This window comes from Hippoglossus stenolepis, chromosome 6 (assembly GCF_022539355.2).
Source record: "Hippoglossus stenolepis isolate QCI-W04-F060 chromosome 6, HSTE1.2, whole genome shotgun sequence".
NCBI lineage: Eukaryota > Metazoa > Chordata > Actinopteri > Pleuronectiformes > Pleuronectidae > Hippoglossus > Hippoglossus stenolepis.
The window spans coordinates 6,450,357-6,470,808 of NC_061488.1; the positions used below are offsets into that span (position 1 = coordinate 6,450,357).

A 20,452-nucleotide genomic window follows, 5' to 3' on the forward strand; every position below is an offset into this window, starting at 1 on the left:
TATGCATGAAACCCTGGGTGTGATGATTTCATTCGTATGTTTGTCTGTCAGCAGAATTACTCAAAAACCACTGAACCGATAGCAATGAAAATATGTTGGATCCGCCACTTTTGCTCTGAACTCTAATGGATTATTTCTTGGCTCATGTCCCGTCTGTCCAAGTTTTGTTGAAATCTGTTCTGTAATTTCTATGTAATTCTGCTAAAAAACAAACAAATCAGGAAACTAAATAGGCACCTTGGTGGAGGTAATGATCACTGATGATGATGGTTGTTTGTTCCAATAATGGAGAAAGTTAGTCTTTAATAAAATGAACTGCTAATGAAACATGTTATCAAAGGAAAAAAAACAGCAACACTTTATTAGCAAAACAGTCTTTTATTAGAAATATCTTGTATAAAAATGAACATGCTCTACACATTTTTTTTTTCTATAGATAATTCATAAATATCCAGGCACTGTAATTATTTTTTATCTTTCTTTTTTTTTTTTATAATTCAGTACATAAAGCAGACATGATCAATCCATTTTAATAACGAACATTAACTTGCCATTTAATTTCAGTCAGCACTTACATATTCTATTTTGTAACACAGACAAAGTGTTTTAGAAAAAACAAAATGATTTGTGGCAAAAAAAAAAACTGAAATGATCATATTCACAAACACAAACAATCCCACAAACAATACTTTTTTTTTATCAAATGATGAGAAAACATTTGCGGCAACATTTTAGACTTTTGTTGAAGCTGAGAGAATAATTTATCAAACCAAAATATTTGTTATTTATAATCCTCTGCAGTATTTTTCCTTCTGGACATTACACCTTTGTCTTAAAGTGTTCACATGACTTGTTATGGGTTCTGACATGCAACATACAGATTTTTGCATCGCTGAGGCTAACATTAAATGAGACAAATTCCAGAGTGTATAACAAATATTTTTAGAGATCAGAGACTTGAATGAAGGTTACACACACAATTACAAACTGTAAATGTAATCCTTTTCTTCTTTATATTTGAAAGGAACACACATGTTTGAAAGGTAATGGATACAAAAGCAAAATGAAGGATCCATGGAAAGACTGGCTGTGGTAATTGAATGGGTATATGAGGCACAGAATGAAGGCACTGGCCCTTATTTCTCAAGCAGCTGTATGTCCACCTGATCCGTTTGAAAATAAAAGGAAATCAAATCATTTGTCTTAGACTTCGATGTGGATGTCATCTCAGTAGAAGTTTTAAGCTGCATTAAGTGTTTTTTTCCCAGTTGCTTAACAAAAAACAGAAACACTACTGACCCATCGACATATTGGCATCAGTATCCTGTTAGTCGTCCTTTTGACCACCTGACAAATTCAACTCCAGCATCTGGGTCTTAAACTAAATCACTCACTGGTTTACTGCATATCTTTGCTGTGTCCTGCTGGGAAGGATGGATGCTGTCCATCCACACCTGATCAGATTGTGGTCAGCTAGTTCTTAACCACATGGAAAAAGAGGTGTAAATGCACCAAAGACACATTTAGGATGGATTGATTCAAGACAGTGGAATAAAGTTAAGATGCGACCAGTTTTCAGACGGCTAGCAAACATAAAACCATCGTCTTCTATCCATCCTCTTCAATTTTTGTTGTTATTTAAATTTTTGGGAATGTACACAAACTGGTTTCAATGTGGACACTGGAGACACTAAAAGATATTAAAATCAAATCTAGATACGTGGATGCATTAGTGTGTTGGCTTGACAAGTGTTTGCTGCAGGGCTCTACAATGCAAAACTTTTACTCATGTATGGGAGTGTTTGGTTTCACAGTGCAGGCAGCTTTCCTTGTCTTTCTCTGCTCTGCTGTCCATGGCAGTGTTTGACAGCGACCCCCCACACACACACACACGCACGCACACACAGCGTCTGCGACACAGCAGAGGTCGGCACTGTACTTCCAATGAAAACCTTAGTGATTAATTACTTAATAGACTACCCTGTTTGAATTATTGAAACACACAGCAAAACAGATCCTTTGTTAGTTTCCATGTTTTACTGTTTTCTGTCTTGCTCCAGAATTCTTTAGTAATCTCCTTTTTTAAGTAATGTTGCACCTTGGTCTTACACACTGCATAGTGTTTGCTTAATGCTTAAAAAAGAGATGAGTTATTGTAATTTCTTAAAAAAATAACTACGGCCCTAATTGTTTTTCTAGGTCTCTATTTCTTTTTAAATTTAGGAATACCAGTAGGCTACTCAAAAAAAAGTAAGAGCCCAAAAAGGGTTTGCTGTTGACATCCTCACAACTTTACCACAAAGTCATATAAAAAACCAAACAAATAATGAGCTTAATGAGGTTGAAACCTGTGTATAGCTTCGGACTTAATCCACACTTTGATGGACACTGTTACTTAATACTGGTCTAATGTAAATGCAATCCAAAGTATTTGGTTTAATGAAGTGACTGTTAAATGTACGTTCATATGAGAAGTTCTCAATTTCCAAAATCTAATTCTCAAGGACTGTGGAGACTATTTAAATTTAAACGAACACAGGCCACACTGAGTTGGTTAAAAGTTAATACTCTCACACACATGCTGCGGTACAGTATGTCATTCACCTAGTTATCTTTTTGCTCTTTGATGAAACTGCGATTGCAACTTCTCCAAATGGGTCTTCCTGCTGAGAAGCTACATGAGTCTAATTTTGCACCAAAATTACCATTAAACCTCATGAATCATTTCTACTGCAGTGTCAAAATTCATGATGCAGAGGAGAGGGAAAACTTTGCAAGAGGCCCAGGTAATCTGTGCACCTACCACAAATCACAGCGGGTCTTAGTGTGATAGCTCCCATTCCTTACCTTCAAGCTTTGAAATGAATGACAACAGACTGCTGTGGTATATTATTCCTGTAAAAATTATCAAGCACTGCACTCACTGACAGAATCTCTCTCAACCATGTTAATCTAGACCCTCTGCAATAGAAATCCATACACAAATACAAAAAAACATGGCGTAGTATGGAAACAACCTTGGTTGCTTTGTTGTTTTCAAGAAAAGCATCTTCAGTGTTGACTGCTTGACTTTCAGGAGGCTTCAACAAGCGCATGATAAATAAGGGCCAATAAATCTTGGATGATTAAAGTATGCATCGCCAAGTCTCCAAGTCCTGGCTGACATTTATAGAGTGCGTCAGGAGCCATAAAGGTGTGGCTCCTTTTTGTGTTTTGAATTACTCTTTTTTTTTTTTGAATTTATTTATTTTTTCAGCAGAGGGGTAACCCAGTGGGTAATGGTTTCAAAATGACATCTCCACTGTGAATGACAACCATGACAAATGTTGCATTCCATAGACGTTTGACAACACAGCACAGTACACGTGATGCTCCCACACGCATGCTCTGGGACTGTACACTAGGTTTGCCAAGATGGTGGCGTCATCATCATTATTATGAAACATTTATATAAAAAAAAAAAAACCCCGCTGGGATGACCCGCTGCTTTATTTTTAGGTGTTTCACATGTGGTCAGTTCGTGTGGGAATACTGAATGTACTATAGTAAGGCAGTTTGGAGAGTACTGCAGCTTTCAGCAACAATAATACCGGTAACCAAAAATAATGAATATAATTTTTTTTTACTCTTTCATCTTGTAAACTGCATTTGACTAGAGCAAAAACAGAACTCTCTTTTTCCCCGTTTTTGTTGAAATGAGGAAAAATGGATCAGCCTCGGAGAGAACTGAAATTGTGTGCTATACATTTCAGAAGGAAAACGGTACGGTCGGCTCCAGGTGTTCACTCAGCCTGCATCTGGGAAAACGTCACTGTTCAACCTCTCGTTCGCATCTCAGAAAGGGTGGGAAGAGGAAAATTAACTGTCCAATTTCCCCCCCGACGTCTCTCCAACTCCCTCCTGCGGATCATTTCGCTATCTCATAAATTTTGGCATCCGAGCCTTTACCTGATTCTCTAGAAAAATATGACATCCTTTCTATTTATGGAGTGACGAATTCCCATCTTTCCACCCCAGTCCTCTCCGCTGTAGAAGTGTTGAAGTCCTCCAGTGTTTCTCCACTATTCCCCAGAATCCGGTGATTTCTCCTCAGGCAGGCCCTTGCTCCACTTGTACGGTTCGTCTCTGTCTTAGATGGCATGGTTACTGTAGCTTATGTAAGTCTGCTTGGAGGCCAGTACTGCAAGGGAGAAGTGTCGCAGACAGAGAAAGAAGGTTAAAAGTGCAACAGGTGAGATTCAAATGGCCGTGAAACTGAAATCTTTTCAAGCAGGTTGTTACGTCTTGTCTTTGGTATGTGTCATTTAAACTGAAATGTGTCATTTGTGAAGATGAAGACTCAGGAATTAACTGTTACACTGAGGTAAAATAAAGGGCTACAAATACTGTTTTTAATCCTTTTGATCATCAATTAGACTGCAAATCAAGTTCTCAAATAACTATATTAATCAAAATTAAAACAGATTTTTTTGTCTGAACAAACACTGAAACTGAAACAAATTCAATCTACAATAATATTGAACAGAAAAATCCCCACATTTAATAGAACTAGATATTTGTGATATTTGTTTGAAAAATTATTCAAACAATGAACAAGTTGTAGAAATGGCCATTACTTTTCTGCTGATGGATCAATGGTTTCAGCTCTAAAACATCCTTTTTTCATGAATTTATAATATTGGAAAATAATTAATGCTGAGCCCACTGCTAAAGCACATTAATATGCAGATTCAGAATCAATGGCTGTGGCGATGGTCATAGACACCTGCTATTCGTGGAATTAAGGGAAACTGTCATAATGTTTTCCTCACAGCTGATTATATCATGAAATTGTCTCAAAAATCACCAAGCAGATCACATTAGTATAAAATGCATTAGTACTCATTCATATGCAAGTCTTTTACCACATGCAAAGACCTGAGATTTCTCTGTGCACCAAGCAAAGCATGCAGCAGCAGTCAGTGTGATACTATTTTGAATTGTACAGCGTATTAGATGTAAAATGATACTGAGACAATATGTGATCGGACTTGGCACTACAAGTGGTGTCATCAATTTTTGATAACAGTGCTCATTATTCTTTAATGTTTTCATGTATCATGGAATTTTATATGGGCTGTGAATAAAACACATGAGACAGATAAACAGAGGGCAGACCTCAGAGACCATACGACCAAACGTCCCTGTCATATCATACAGTACCTGTGTGTATGCGTGCAGTCATGCTTGTCTGCACGCATGTCTGTGTGCAAGTGTCAGCTTGTACCTGTTTGTCATTTTTTTTTTTTTTAAATAAGATTGTCCTCAGCGAGCATGCTCCATGGAGGTAATCACACTGCCAATCTGCCCACAGCAGCCTTGGCTGATTGAATATGTCAGAGGGGATGAATCCAATCAGAAGAAAGCCAGAGTAAGGGCAAAAGTGCTGTAGAGTAGAGCTCTGTAATGGTAAATGTTTCCGTATATTTGTCAGTGCCACGTTGGCTGTGTGAATGGGGGGCGGTGTTCCTCGCCATTTCATCCAAAGCATCTCTTCCAAGAGAAGCATTGATAAATGAACCTTATTTGAATATTTATGTGCTGCGAGGCCAAGATAAAGAATAGATGGTCCAGAAAGAATTGGAGCTGGCAGACCCATCTGTCTTTTCCTGTTCACTCTTATTGTTGTTGTCCCATTACCACATATTCCTCCTTTTGTCAACAGGGATACAAATTACAGGGGACACATGGCTATCGCTTGTCTCCTGCACTCAGGCAGAGTGGTGTCATCTTCCCACATAAACAGGCCCTACCATGCCGATTGGCCATTTTACAGCGCCACACACCAATATTGTCCATTCAAGTCAATGTCTGTTGGTCAGAGATGGATTTGCGGGGGCGTGATACTGTGATGTGTCATTCAGGGTGCTGTATTTTGGCCGGGGGGACGACACACACTGTGATGCTTTGTGCATAGTATATGCAGGCATGGGTGTTGTGGTGAACATTAGCAGAAATTAACCGGGGTAAAAGAAAAGTGGTCACAGATAATAAAAGGGCAAAATCATTATCTAATTGGGTTACCTGAGAGCCTAAAGTCCCCCACAAGGCTCCCCTCCCTCAACACAGTCTGACACATAAGCACAAAGAACATTTGTTAGATTCACAGTTCAAACCAGAGGGTGAGAATCAGCACCTGTAAAAGGGCTCTTTAATAGGATGGGATATTACAACTCCATTCTCACCTCAAAGAAAAGACATGGTTGCAAGTGGAGGCACAGGCTCCGTAGTCGTAATACACATCATTGTATAGTGTGCAGCTTGTCAGAGTGTAAAATCAGGACCTTCAGTAATTAGAACATGTGGGGTTGCTTGATTGGATCCAAACCTGCACCCACACAGGGGCTGCCTACTCACACACTCTATCTCGGTGATTGAAATAGTCTCCTTTTCAACACTGAGCTAACCGTCTCCTTCGTCCCTTTCAAAATCAAGAAGTGTGGGCACCCTGTCACACGTCACAATTACAAATCCACTGTGGTGAGAGTAAGCCACAATGAAACCATTATTCTCTCCCATGTATTGAAAATGCTGGATTATCCCGGTGAAAGAGAACAGTGGCTTTCTGCCTTTTTAAAAGCATTTGAGGAAGCAGTGAGGAACATATTTACAGTATAATTTCATCTTGGATGATTAAAGAAGATATATATTGCAAATATTAACCTGTATGCTTTCTATCTAACACTATTCTAGTTAGAGGCTTATTGGAAATACGCATTTTCAAATATATTTAGATTTTATCTGTGGATGTAGCTACAGATATAATCTAATGACAGGTACACAGGTTATGCTGAGATTTGCCTGCCTGCAGATGATGTTAAAAACTTTATGGACGTTTAGATGGTCCACCGGCCCACTGATTTGGTGGGATTTCTCTGGATGCTGCCGATGGCCACTCTGAATATGACAGAGGGGTTATATATGTGAGAGAGAGACATATCTATACCGCTTATCCTTAAAACACCCTGGACAGGTTTCCAGCCCATCACAGAGCCAACAAACAACCATTTACACAATCACAGTCAATTTAGAGTCTCAAATGAACCAAACCCCAGTCTGCATGTCTTTGGGCTGCAGGAGGAAGCTTTAATACCCAGAGAACAACACAGACAGAACATGCAAACTGTCATAATGAGAAGTGTAAAAATATTTGGGATCATTATGAAGCTGTGACTGGACAAATTAAACTATGTCTGCCTGCCACCTACAGGCAATTAATGAGAAACACTGAGTCCAGATTGTAGACACAGTTCTGTTTAAGTCACTGGCAATGGGTCATGGTTCAAAAAGAAGCCATATTACAAAAGCTGTTTATCTAACTGCTGAAGCGCAAAGTAATATTGTCATCAATTATGTTGTCAGCTAAAATTAGTCAATTATTTTTAAATGCTGTACTATATTATATATATATTAAACCTTGTCTGCAACCATTTTTCACAGAAACAGCTTATTACATTATATAAATCAATTGTTGGTTGAGGTTGTTTTTTTTTACATTACTTTTTTTTCCTCCGTCTTTTTGTTGCTCCATCAGTCGTGATACTAACCTTGTGTTTCGAGACTTTCACAGAGTTCAGACTTGGCCTCTCCATTGGGCCTCAGGCCACCTTTAGGGTTGAACTTGTTGGACATGGTGGCTGCAGTGACTACAGCCTTCAGGCTGCGCTTGCGCTTGGGTACGTTCTGCTCCGGATGAAAGAGAACCACGTAGACCTTGGGCATGTAGAGCATTCCCAGAGAGACGGAAGCACTGAGGCTCACGGAGATGGTCAAGGTTGTGGTCTGGATATACATCTGTATCGTGTGAGAGACAAAACAGAATCATTTGTTGAGGTTACACTGAGTGATGGGCAGTGGTTTTTGTTGTTTTAGACTGTCAGGCTAAGCTGAGTACACGGTAATGAAGGCTGAGCCTGCAGTTTGAAAAAATACTTCCATGCAGGACAGATATAACAAGTCATATGTGGATAGTAGAGGAAAATAGTTGCACGTAACTACAAATTCACAAAGAAAGCACTTATATGTGGCCTTTATTCACATTCTTTTATTCTTTTAAACTAGTTTCTTCACTTCTGAATTCCACTTTCATTGCTGTGTTTGTTAATTTATGACATACAACTAATAGAATAACCTCCTCCCTTCTTATGGGAGTCTAAGTTTTCTGCGGATAAATGTTTTCTACCCTGAGGTTTTAGACAACAGCATAAGGATTTTATCTCTGAGGTCTATGGCAGCTGCATCTCACAGCTGGGTAACAGATATACAGCTACAGGCAACAATGATGGAGCAGAAAAAAAACATCCTAAAGCACATTAAAGTGGCTGCCAATGATTTTTTATTTATGATAATCACCCCTGTGCTCATACAGAGTCCATCTCTGATTTGTTGATGCAGGGATTGAGGTGAGTCAACGCAGTGGCTGTAAAAATAAAACTGGCTGTATCATATTTAAAACTGAATCATGACACTTTGATACTGACCATCTGCATAGAGCAAATACAGAAGATGATGTTGAAAAAGGATTTCTTTAGGTTGAAGTTGTCATTTCATTAGCAAATAAAGAATTTCAAGCTCATACTCCTTCTTTCCCCAGTACTAAAGTTTTAAAAACATTCATTAGAAAAACAGGAGGAAGAAGAGAACAACTGATTACACCTCTTGGTTGAATATTGCTGCCCGGTGAACACGGGGCGAATGGTGTACAGTGGAAACACAGCTGGCAGACATCCCTCATGGAGTTTTGCCTGAGGTTTCGTCTGACATTACGTTCTCAGACATCACAAATGACTGAGTCGTTTGGCATGGGAATAGCCCACAGCGCTCTGCACCATGCCAGCATGTCAACAGTAATGGATGATGTTTCCCAATATGGGACTATCACATATGTTGTTGGTATATGAGTTTTTTGACGCTTCAGCATTATGAATTTTATGCTTTTTTTTTTTTACCATCATGAAAGTTTAAGCGTTTAAGGTAAATGTCAGTATTGAATTATAATATCTCATATTACCTATGTTTTCAAAAGGGCAATGTGTAGCCACACAATTTTTTGCAAATGCAGGACATTGTTTTTTTGATAAAGCACCTACGAAAATATATAAATAACATAATCTCTCATACATTGACTATGATGTTAGTGCGATAAAAACTATTGTGATAATTAAGCATCCTAATATCATGTCAGTTGAGAAAAATAATGTCAGTGCTAAATGGGAGGGATGGGGCTTTGTATTCTGTCGTACAGCAAGCGGCACAGGAGCCTTTCTCTGCGACAGAGGGGGAGCGCTGTAATCTCCTGAGAAGATTACATGTGGCCTGGGGTGAGTACAGAACAATATTGTTACCCCTCTGGAGTACAGAGTGGAGTCACTCTGTGAGGGGAGCCAAGACCCCTTGTCCACTTCTATCGGCCCCGTTGACATAAATTTTCCCTGACATGCCGATATGATTGCCAATCTGCTCCATCGGCACGGCACGAGAACAGGGCTGGGAACAGCAACCTCAGCGAGCCGAACCATTATGAAGTTTATGTGAAGCTGGACTGCTCCTTTTTGTCATTAGGCATCAGATCTCACGTGCAGACAGCTGCCACAGAGCTGTCCCTTTCTGCATGCAAAACTCGACAGCAGGAACGCACATCCACATCTACTCCAAGTTCTCGTATCCAATTATTTGGGCTTAAGGTTTTCTGAACATAGAATAAATTATTAGAGAGATATTTTATCATGTGCACCTCTTGTTGGCCCAAGGACACCATATGGCTTTTCACAGAAGACACGTCATCGTTAAAAAGAGAAGTTGTAAATAATACGATTTAATGAATCACATGTGGCTACTTTGGTTTCAGGCTCATTCACTTTCTGGGACATGTGAGAATTATGAAGCCGTCATTAATGTCAGTAATTAGTAGCGCCTGTGCTTTTCCTACTATGACAAGTCAAAATATGAGCTGTGAGAAACGCCCGTAGACATTTTTCACTGCATATTTTTCTTTTCATGTCATGGCATTAAACGCAAATTTTAAATGAATAACATTACATTGCATATGACTGTATTCCATCCAGGATGCTTGTCATTTTTTTCATAGTGAATGTGGGTTGCTGGGAAACTTAATTGAACTCAGCCATTGTTAATGGGATATGTATGTGCACACAGGCTAACCCTGTGCTGTAGGTTTCTGCTGTACAAAAGCCTGTTGAATCAAATGTGGTTGGTTCCAAACATACACACAATACATACATTAAAAGTTAGTGATTTGATTGTGATTTATTTTTTTCTTTTGTAAATAAATGACCTTCAAGTCTTCAAACTACCTAAATTCCAAATTTGATTTTATTGGAACACTGTTAGATCGAGTGATTTCTGAACTCCATTTAGAAATATAGAAATAAAGATTATCTCACTTTGTTACTGAGCACATGGAAAAGCCTCCCGATAACTCTAACTCTGTCTTTTGATGTAAAACGATAAACCAGTTGAAAGAATATTCCTTCTGCCTATGGTGTCCTGCCAACAGCTTAACTATAGGTTACAGAAAAGATTAAACCAAGTCACCAGCTTGTAGTCATGTAGCATTAGCCAGCAGCCTTGCTGTCTGCTGATGCTAAAGGAATTTGACCCAATCGACTAAAAACCCATCTGGCAATGAGGGCCGAGTGGATTCTGCCACAGGGTAATTCCACATTTATTCTTGTGTTACTAAATATAGAGTTTTAAGCTGTCATTCCTTACATAGAGTAAAGGATTTAAAACCTAAAAACATGATTAAAGCTAGAAACTATTGGCAGGCTAAAAGCACAAAAAGGCCACTCATCAAAAGATGTTAATGGTCTGTGGTAGGTGGAGAACTGTCAAAGCTGTTTGGCGTTTAATATGCATTTGTGTTGAACCAACTCAAAATTACCACTATTAGAGGTTTGACTTTACACTGGGAAGAGATACTGTAATTTTATGCTACTTCACAAACAACCTTTTATGTGTGAATGAATGTGCAGTGATTAACTGCTCGGTCTCCACCCAGTGAAGCGGAGTCAGACACACACAGAACTACAATTAAAGCAAACATATCCAAGAAACGTTAGGTCAATCAATTACCCTCACAAGTCGACTCTAAAAGCCTTTTAAGCCCCACAGTGGAGCACAAAGCCCATCATCTCATGATGAATACAGGCTGATGCTATACAACAAACATAATTTGAGTGGCCATTTTCTTCACAATGAGACGCACAGAAGGTATAAATAGTCTAAATGGAAAACGGGCTCCCTACATGCACAAGTGGATTTAAATCACATGCTGCCACTGTCCTTTTAGTAAATAACATGAAACAGATGAAACCTTACGTGTGTGTTGGCTTATGAAAACACAGACCACACACAAGAAATTGTAAGGAGGAGTCAAACTAGGTTGGTTATTTAATTAAATACTATTCTGATATTTTAGTTCATAATTTAAATTGGGGATATCACTTGAAAAGGTTTTCATGCTGTAATGTTGCAGAAAACGCATCACTTTAGCTCCTGTGTCTTTAAGAACCTCCTCTCGATTAAGCCCAGTCTCCTCTGATTGACCAGTCGGCCCACACTGCTGTGACTGGTCAACTGATTCCAGTGCATGTAGAAGATATCGGCTCCTGCTTTACCTGTTATGTCAGAGTTCATTATGCATGAAATGTGCAAATGTTGAGCGATGTTGTATCATGTGACTTCATATTGGTGTGGAAGTATCAGCCAGTACCTTCTCTGCTGATTGTGAGGTCCCGAAGAAGATGGGGATGAAGGCGAGCCACACGATGCAAGTGGTGTACATGGTGAAGCCGATGGGCTTGGCCTCGTTGAATGTCTCGGGAACCCCTCTGGTCTTGATGGCGTAAACCGTGCAGGTGACCATCAGCAGCATGCTGTAACCCAGCAGGCAGATGAGGGACAGGTCGGATATATCACATTTCAGAAGACCACGGGCCATCCCAGGATTGGTCGTACGCTGGTCCTCGTAGTCGATGATGGCTTGTGACGGGTCAACACCGAACCAGATGCACACTCCGAGGAGCTGCACTGATATCAGGCTGAAAGTGATGACTAACTGGGATGCCGGGGAGATAAATCGAGGGGCACTGACCGACATCTTGCCCTGCTCAAAAATCCTGTAGATCCGATTTGTCTTGGTAAGCAGTGCTGCATAGCTTATACTCATACCCAGGCCGAGGAAAATCCGTCGCAGTGAGCATATTACCACATCAGGAGTGGAGATCATGAGGAATGTTGTGGCATAGCACAGAAAAATACCCGTCAGCAGCACGTAGCTCAGCTCTCGACCCGATGCCTTAACAATGGGTGTGTCATTGTAGCGTATAAAGGTGGCGACCACAAACATCGTGGCCATGATGCCGAAGACAGAGATTAGGACAGGGATGACTGCCCAGGGGGAGCTCCACTCCAGCTTAACAATGGGAATGGAAACACAGCCAGTGTGGTTGTCGTTGGGCCGCAAATCAAAACGGCACATCTTGCATGTGTAAGTGTCTGCCTGGTACTGGTACCCGTCACAATTCTCGCAGTGCCAACAACATGGAATTCCCTTGACTGTCTTCTTGCGCTGGCCAGCACGGCAAGGTTGGCTGCAAATAGAGGAGGGGACTTCTTGTGTTCCCCCAGGCCACTGCATCTCACCGATCTGCGGGGGAAATTATCAGAAAGCACATGGTTTTGTGGAATTTCACCATATCAACACCATTACTCACGTAAAACCTGAAAAAAACCCAATCAAAATTAAAAAGCACAATTAAAAAAGCATCAAACGAACCTTCAAGGGCCGGTGTAGTAAATCACTTTGATGCATATTGTTAAAATTAAATTAAGACTTGTTAGAATAGAATGAACAAACTGTAAATAACATATTCACTTAATGAAAGTGGTGTTTTCTTTACTAATACAGCTCACTGAATTATAGCTCAACAGGAAATAACTGCTGTTTAATTGCTCCCAAGGAATGTTTCACAGCGTTGGGTAAATAGAGTCGAGCTTCGTGGCTCTGCAGTGTCAACACAGTGCAATGTGGTATCATGTGCCTGTACTGTTGCATGGAGCTTATTAATTGTCATTACAAAATAGTAAGCTGAAGACCTTATTAAGTGAATTAGGTGTAGATATGGAGTATTGGTTATTCAAACCAATATCTGGATGATTAGTTTTGTGGTTTAAAATATCTTCATATGTATTTCTTGACTTTAGTGCCATGCGTGTTAAGGTCAGTGGATCTGAGTGCAGCAGTAACTCAGAACCTTCATGTCGACAATAACCTAATACTGAACCTGCAGTATGCACATTAACAAAATAAAAATGCCTGGGGGTTCATGTATAAATGATGCTAACAATGAAAATAATACATGAGCTTTGTTCCTCAACATTGTTTCGAACATTGCTTCTCACAAAGTTTGAAACTAAGCAGTTTTGATGTTAACACATGCGACGCTGCAGATTCTGTGTTCCATGCGGATATGTTGAAGAGGAAACAGATCAAATCTACTCATAATGTCAAAATAAGGTTAATGTGGCAATTCCATTGTTGACTAATGTGCATTTTCAGTGGAAATGCTTTGGAAATACTCTCCGACCCTTTCTGTATTGACCTAAAGCTTCTGTTAGCCTGTGTGTTTACACATTGTAAAGGCGACGAGGAAGAGGAGGATTTATTATTAATATAATGCTGTCGGCTGTTGCCCTGTAAAACCCGACATAAGGAAGATGCATTCTGCATAATGTTTGATAACAGTGATAAGTTATGAGAAGGTGAATACCCTCTACTGTGTAGCAATATTAGCTTTGCTGTAAATGTCACATATACTGTAACTGTTACACGTCAGGAGATGGCTTTGGCGCTGTAGAAGGAAAATAAATTCAAATGGAAAGTAGATTTTGAGATCATGTTGCTTTAATCCAAACTCATGTATGGTGCACTTAGTTGTAGTTTGTTCTTGTGAATACGTGTGACGAGCATTCCTTGTCTTTCTTGTAGATTAAATTAATTTAGTAATGAAATGCTTAATGTCCAAATATAGGACGAATATAAATAATCTTTTGTTGTTGATGAAAACCCCAAAGTTTAATCCTCCATACACATTTGAACTATTTAGAAAAACTCCTACCTCTAAATGGAGCTGATCCGTCCAGTGGCCGATGATCTTGTACTCTGTGGTGTTATTTGCCATCTGGTATTGGTAGATCTCATAGCGACCAGGAGCGTCTCCATTCACATTGAAGACCACTGGTGTGCCGGCAATTCCTACAGACAAGAAAAAGAAAAAGAGGTTAGAAATGTCTAAATCTAAAACCTAGTAAAAACTCCCTCTCTTATTCTCACAATGCCCTGAGATGAAACGAGGCTGCAAAGGGGACTTCAAGCCAATGCTGTTAGTGTTAATGATGTTAGCCGGATAGATGTTGACAGCCGTGTCGTCCTGGTCCTTTGAGGCGGGCCAGGGCGGCTGTCTGTTCCTGTTCCCACATCATTTCACACTCCTTCATTGTGCTCATTGCCCCATTGCTTGTTATCCGCAAGGTCCCCCACTCAGAGTGCTAACGAATGACGGCATTGATTTTGATGACCACTTTGAGGTCTCTCTCATCCCTCTGCTTCCTGTTTCTGTCCGTTTCCGAGACGACCCACAAACCCCTTCCTCCGCTTCACAGCTTGGTTTAAAATTGTGGTGTGAGGGTTTTGCAGATTTAGTGATGGGAGGCTACCGTTGTGTTTGCTTTTAACAAATTTGCTTTCGCTTCCTTAATGCAATCCCCTAATATTCAGCAATTCTGCGGCATGTGGAAGTGTGTGCGGGGGGGAAGTTAAGTTGATGTAGTGTCGAATAGATTCTGCTGCTCCATCAAAGGGATGAGACTCTGTTTTACTGCAACAGAAAGAGGATATTACATCACGCCCATAAACTTGACTTGCTGTTTTCAAGCTCTTGCACTTCAGGAGAGAGTTGCACATATTTTACAAATAATGACTACTCTCTCTCTACTGTATAAGAATAAACAGAATTATTTATTCTCTCTAATTGTTCACAGTATCAATGTGTGTTGGTTCTTTTAACCCGTGAGTCGGAGTTGAGAACCTGTGTGTCAGACTTTAAGACCATACTTATTTTTCCCCACCGAAACTTCTTTGTGTTGTGTGTGTCAAAGGTCTGATTAAAACCCATAGGAGATAATTGCTTGAGCACAATCCTGCTGCATTATCTAGAGGGCACGTCTAAGACAACAACAGGCAGTCGTGTAATTATGAAGATTTTCTCGCCTATCTCAGCAATACAGAGAATCGAGTGGGGTGTATTTTCCAACTAATTTGATTGCCTTAATTGATTAGTTTCACCTCCTTAACTTGCAGGAAAGCATTTCTGTTTTTATGCACACTCAGCGGATATTAAGAAACTGCCTGTTTAATAACCAGTTCATATTTTGGCCATGAAAAATAAAGATCTGATGACATCAGCTCTTCACAAATGTTCTGAAGACGATGTGGTCACATCAGAATACTATGTTAATTCAATATGCTCAACTAGAATAACAACAGTTTATGTATAAGACTCCATATTAACGCTAACGTGCTTAATGTTTCTGGTATGGCTGTAAAACTCAGCTTTGTTTCCTGTGCTCCTTAAATCTTCCCTTTTCGTAAATAGTCTGCTCATTCCAAACCTGTCCATGCATCTCTTGATTTTATGGCTTGTTTGCTGAAGACTGACACACATTTAAAGCTGTGCTTTGCTTCTCTTAAGAATTGGTTACATGCTTTAACAAAACAGTAATTTTCAGGATGTCACTGTTGCAGTTAAACCTGAATATTCATTACACTCCATTAAGCACTTCCCGAAAGCGATGAGAAATGTGATGCATTTACACATGTTGAATAACAACTGATCAAAATAAGACACAGATTTTACTGCTCAACTTAAAATGTGTGGGTGGCTTCAGTTATCTGGCTGAGGGAATTTGCTTAAAGAAAACACAATTATATAACTATAAATGTTAAGCATTCATTTAAAATGAAGATTCAGAGATGTCAGACATTGTCAGCATTACATGGTTATCAGTGATTCAATTGGGAAGAGTTAAGGGGCATTTCTGGGGTTGATTATCTATCAGAGTTTTATGTTACTGATCAAAAGAATGTTTTAGGCTTTCAATATTTGCTGTATTTGCTAAATACTTCATAAAAACAAAACATCCTCAGGACAAAATGGCACTATGCAATGTCATCTACAATATCTAGTGCTTGGGTGTCCTCTTTCCTTTACTCAGCATGGACATACTATAGACAATTCCCAGAATACACTGGGATCATGTAGAGTTTCCTGCTGTTTTCCTATGAACCTTTTAAATTCTCCATCCCCTTTGAGCCAAACGACTCTTAAAAGCAAGACTATGCCGGTAATGTTGTAGCATTGATTTTCTAGCCATCCCTGTTGTAACCCCAATGGCTTCGGTGCTGACGAGCCTTCCAGTAAAATAAGGCTTGAACATGAAAAAAGGGAATGCATAAAGACTTTAACTCTATAAGACAAACTGATTGTACAGTGTTTTCAGATTAAAGCTATACTCATATTAAATTGATCCATATTGTAAAACCAAAGCAAATAGGACTTTGGAAAACAATTCCAAGCTTTTTGTTTTTCCTTTATTTAACACAAATGAGAACTGACCTGTTTACATAGTAATAAGCTCACCCAGGAACAGGTAAACAATGCTAAGACTTTGAAGATGTGGCCTTCAGTAGAACACTGCAGAGCACCGCACTTTCACTTTATCTATTCGGTATAAAGAGGATGTGCTGCAGACCTTAGTGTCAAGTTGACCTTTATTATCCCCAAAAATAAAGGTTATGTTGACTACATTAAAAACATCCTGATAGTATTGTTTGCAATGTTCTCTTTGGGAAATGCCTTTTTTTTAGTTCTCAGTATAGTTGCCAATAGAATTGATCCCTGCTGCTGACAACCCCTACTGTGGCTCTGCAGAGACACAGCCCTGCATGGAATATCAAGTCCACCCAACTAGGCATCAAAATATAGTGTTTGTCACTGTCCTGCAACATGATACAACCAAGCTTTCCTGATTACTTTTCAGTACATTTTTGCATTTGTGCAAATGTCTTCTTGTGGTCAAGTATCTGGATTCACTACAGACAGTAACAGTTATCATCAGAGACGCTTTCCCCTCAAACGCTGATCAACCAGACCAACCAGTAGCTCTTGTTAGTGTGGGACATGATGTCTTTCCAACACTCCAGCACTTGCAGCAGTGGGAAAGTGTTTTTTTCATCCCACAGCTCCTGTTTTTTCTCATTTACTGTCAGTTACTCCCACCATGTACTTGCTGTGATGCAACTGTCCCTCACACAAGATCCCACTGTGTAACTGTCGTACAATTAAGTGCTGTATAATCATCTGCGATGGTGGAGCCGGTTTAAGACTGTGTGTAACTCCTCTTGTTGCATTCTGCTTGATTGCGTGGACACTATGACCCTCTACTCCTCTGACCTACAATTATATCTGCTCATGTTGACCTATGTCAAACCCTGTGTGGCGTACATTCTTATGTGTTCTAGCCAGTGGATTCCTACCCATGTGGCCTTCATGGACTCCTTATGTATGGATCTTTTCTTGTACACGTCAGCCTGTAATTAAGTTTCAAAGTGCATCATACTTCTTTCTATCGTATGCTATTTTGTCGCTTTTGTAGAATCATGTATTTTTAGACTGCAAATTTAAGCCTTATGATTATAAATATCAGTTTTTTTATTACCTTCAACACTTTATCATTTATGATGCTCTCCAAAAGTAAATAGCAAAAGCATATATACTGATAGAAACTGCAGAAAAAGTATATAGTCTGGCCAGAATATATACACCACATCAGTTCTCTATTAACATGCAGAAAGAGTCCAGTCAGTTTTTCTCTGTTAGTTTGATGGAATAAGGTCCTCTTTATAGGGTTGACTTATAGAATACAAGTGTCACAGTGATGTGACCTGGTCAGAGATAACTGCAAACTCTCTCTGTCAACACTAAAAGATTGAATTTCAGTTTACATCGGATAACTACTGGCAAACTACTGATGCCTCTTTTTGCTGCTGCTGTCTTGTCTTGTCTCTTCCTCCTCTCATTCCCATGTTAAATTTTTTTAACTCAGCAGCCAGCACACTTACAGCAGAAGATCTTTTGCGTGGGCAATTCAATGCTGACAAGATAAGGCGGGAAATCTCACAAAACACAGTTCCTGCACATCATCAGTGATGATAAAACACGCTGTTCTGCTGCTGATTGTCAACCCCTCCTACAGATCTCAGCCCCCTATACTGGCTGGGAGTACTTTACATTCAGTAGCCTGATAATTGGAGACCATTGTACACTGACATGGGCAGGTTGCTGAGTCCAAAATAGGATATACAAGCAGCTTCAGATAACACCACACAGATGAACAACTTGTACTTCATGTACGGTAAATACACACATGCATGCAGCTGTGAGCCTGTGATATACCGACCTGTGAAGTTGACATCGCGGATGTACTTGAGCAGCATTGTGCCATTTATGGAATCCATCTTGGGGCAGAGGCCAACTTTTCCAGGACAGAGATCTTTGTGCATGTTGTGTAGAGCGTGGGCCATGGAATACACCGCATCAATCACAAACTGGACCTTCCCCTCCTGTTCATAAGATGAATCTTTCCCGATCCGCTCGTGATCTAAAAGTAAATAAATAAACATAATCCAACATGGATATTAGAAATGATGAAAATGTCTCCCACAAAGCACTGACATGATTAATCCATAAACACTTGAGGAAATGTGATCGCTTATTTGGTAAAACTCATATATATTCCCATGCTGTGTTTCACTGGCAATCACGACAGGCAATTGAGACCAGAATATTTTTTAAATGGAAGACAATATAATAACACTCACAACAAAAAAGCTGTTCCACAATCAGTCAAAAATGTAAGAAATAAAAGACGGTTGCCGTGTGTAAAATCAAGCAAATCATAGCCTTTCAAGAGACATGATTACTCAATTGTGAACTCTTTTTTTTCCCCACCATATTTAATTTATTTAGTGATTGAGACATCGAATGGTGCCTGTTAACTGCCTAATTATAAGCTATTTCTTGGAGACATCAATCACAGAATCTCCCTCTACAAAACCCAAAATGGCCTCCTGTGCAGCCCCTCTCATTATAGTGCACTGATCACAGATTAGACACGAGATTGTTCAGCACGATTCTTTTGGTCCATGCATCCTAAAATGCCTTTTTCCTTGCTGCTGATGGCACCGCATGGCTCCATGAAACCAGGATGTTTCAAATAGGTGAAACTGAGCAAAGGTTTGTCAATGCAAACATAGATTGGGGATGTTGCTTAGGAACAGTCTTATGAGCGCGCTCAGGTCCTGTTTGTATGATCTCCTTAAGTAAGTCACGACACAACAAGACAGGCCCGATCATTCTGCAGCATTAATGTAATTAGTTATGACAGGTGTATATTAATCATGGCTGGGGTTGATCTAATGCTTTGAAAATGTTTTAATTGCCAAGCGAGGTTTCAATTAGCAGTCTTATCCTTTTATTAGCCAAGGCCCTAACAGATAAGCTGAGCAGAAAGACACTTTAACTGCTTTAAATAAAATCTGTTGAAGGCAGCTTGTTCGCTTTGCTGTTCAACTTAGGACCTGCTGATAATTACTGAATTGTCCTAGAGTTATTTGCTAATAGTGAGCGCAAATGAAGGTAACAAATAACTTTAATTAGTATGCAACTACAGCTTTCTGTGTCCTTAAAAAACTAATTTGAGTTTTTTTAATAATTTCATTATTTGATCTCAGAGTACCCCCAAAATTAAGAGCATTAGCAAAACGTGAACAAACCAAGTTTTCACAGATCTCTGACTCTGTTCCATCACAGACTTCAGTGGTGGTACAGCTGTGATGAAGAGGGTTGAGTAAACACAGACACTCCACATGCGCGCTGCTTTCAGCATCTTTAATTTATAACCCATTTGAACACTGCCATTCTTTAATTCTTGTGTGCTGCTAATTTCCCTCTTGCTTTATGAATGAAAAAAAGATTGCAGACTGACTCTTACAATCTGAAATTAGTGGTCTGCATTGGCATTGCCTTAAATGTGACAGGGAAGTAGGAACGTTTTTTAGGAATGGGGTTGATGGCAGGTACTTTTAAGCTGGAACTAAACAACCTTAACAAATTACACTAAAATGATTTGCGTTCGAAGGGGGTGGGATTTCATAAGAAAGGAGAGGGCATGAGGTCAAGATGCATCATGGTCGACCCTGGATTTGTGACTAGGTCAAACTGTTCAGTGACAGGAGAGAAGGTGGAAAAAGAGCTAACACACGGGAGAGGGG

General features: G+C 39.6%; 1 protein-coding gene across 2 annotated transcripts in view; it reads right to left on the minus strand.

Annotated features, from left to right (window-relative positions):
• Nucleotides 1-362: 362 nt before the first annotated feature.
• The window catches only part of LOC118110521 (metabotropic glutamate receptor 4), a 164,802-nt gene continuing 144,712 nt past the window's right edge, over nt 363-20,452 (minus strand). The window contains exons 7-12 of one of the 2 annotated variants that reach the window (XM_035158321.2): nt 18,580-18,780; nt 14,181-14,317; nt 11,774-12,709; nt 7,587-7,833; nt 6,064-6,109; nt 363-4,180 (exon numbers count right to left, since the gene is read on the minus strand). In XM_035158321.2, the coding sequence (XP_035014212.1) occupies nt 6,072-6,109; nt 7,587-7,833; nt 11,774-12,709; nt 14,181-14,317; nt 18,580-18,780 (1,559 nt within the window). In that variant the 3' untranslated portion in view covers nt 363-4,180; nt 6,064-6,071. The remainder of the gene's footprint in view (nt 4,181-6,063; nt 6,110-7,586; nt 7,834-11,773; nt 12,710-14,180; nt 14,318-18,579; nt 18,781-20,452) is intronic. The other variant, XM_035158320.2, reaches the window with a different exon arrangement.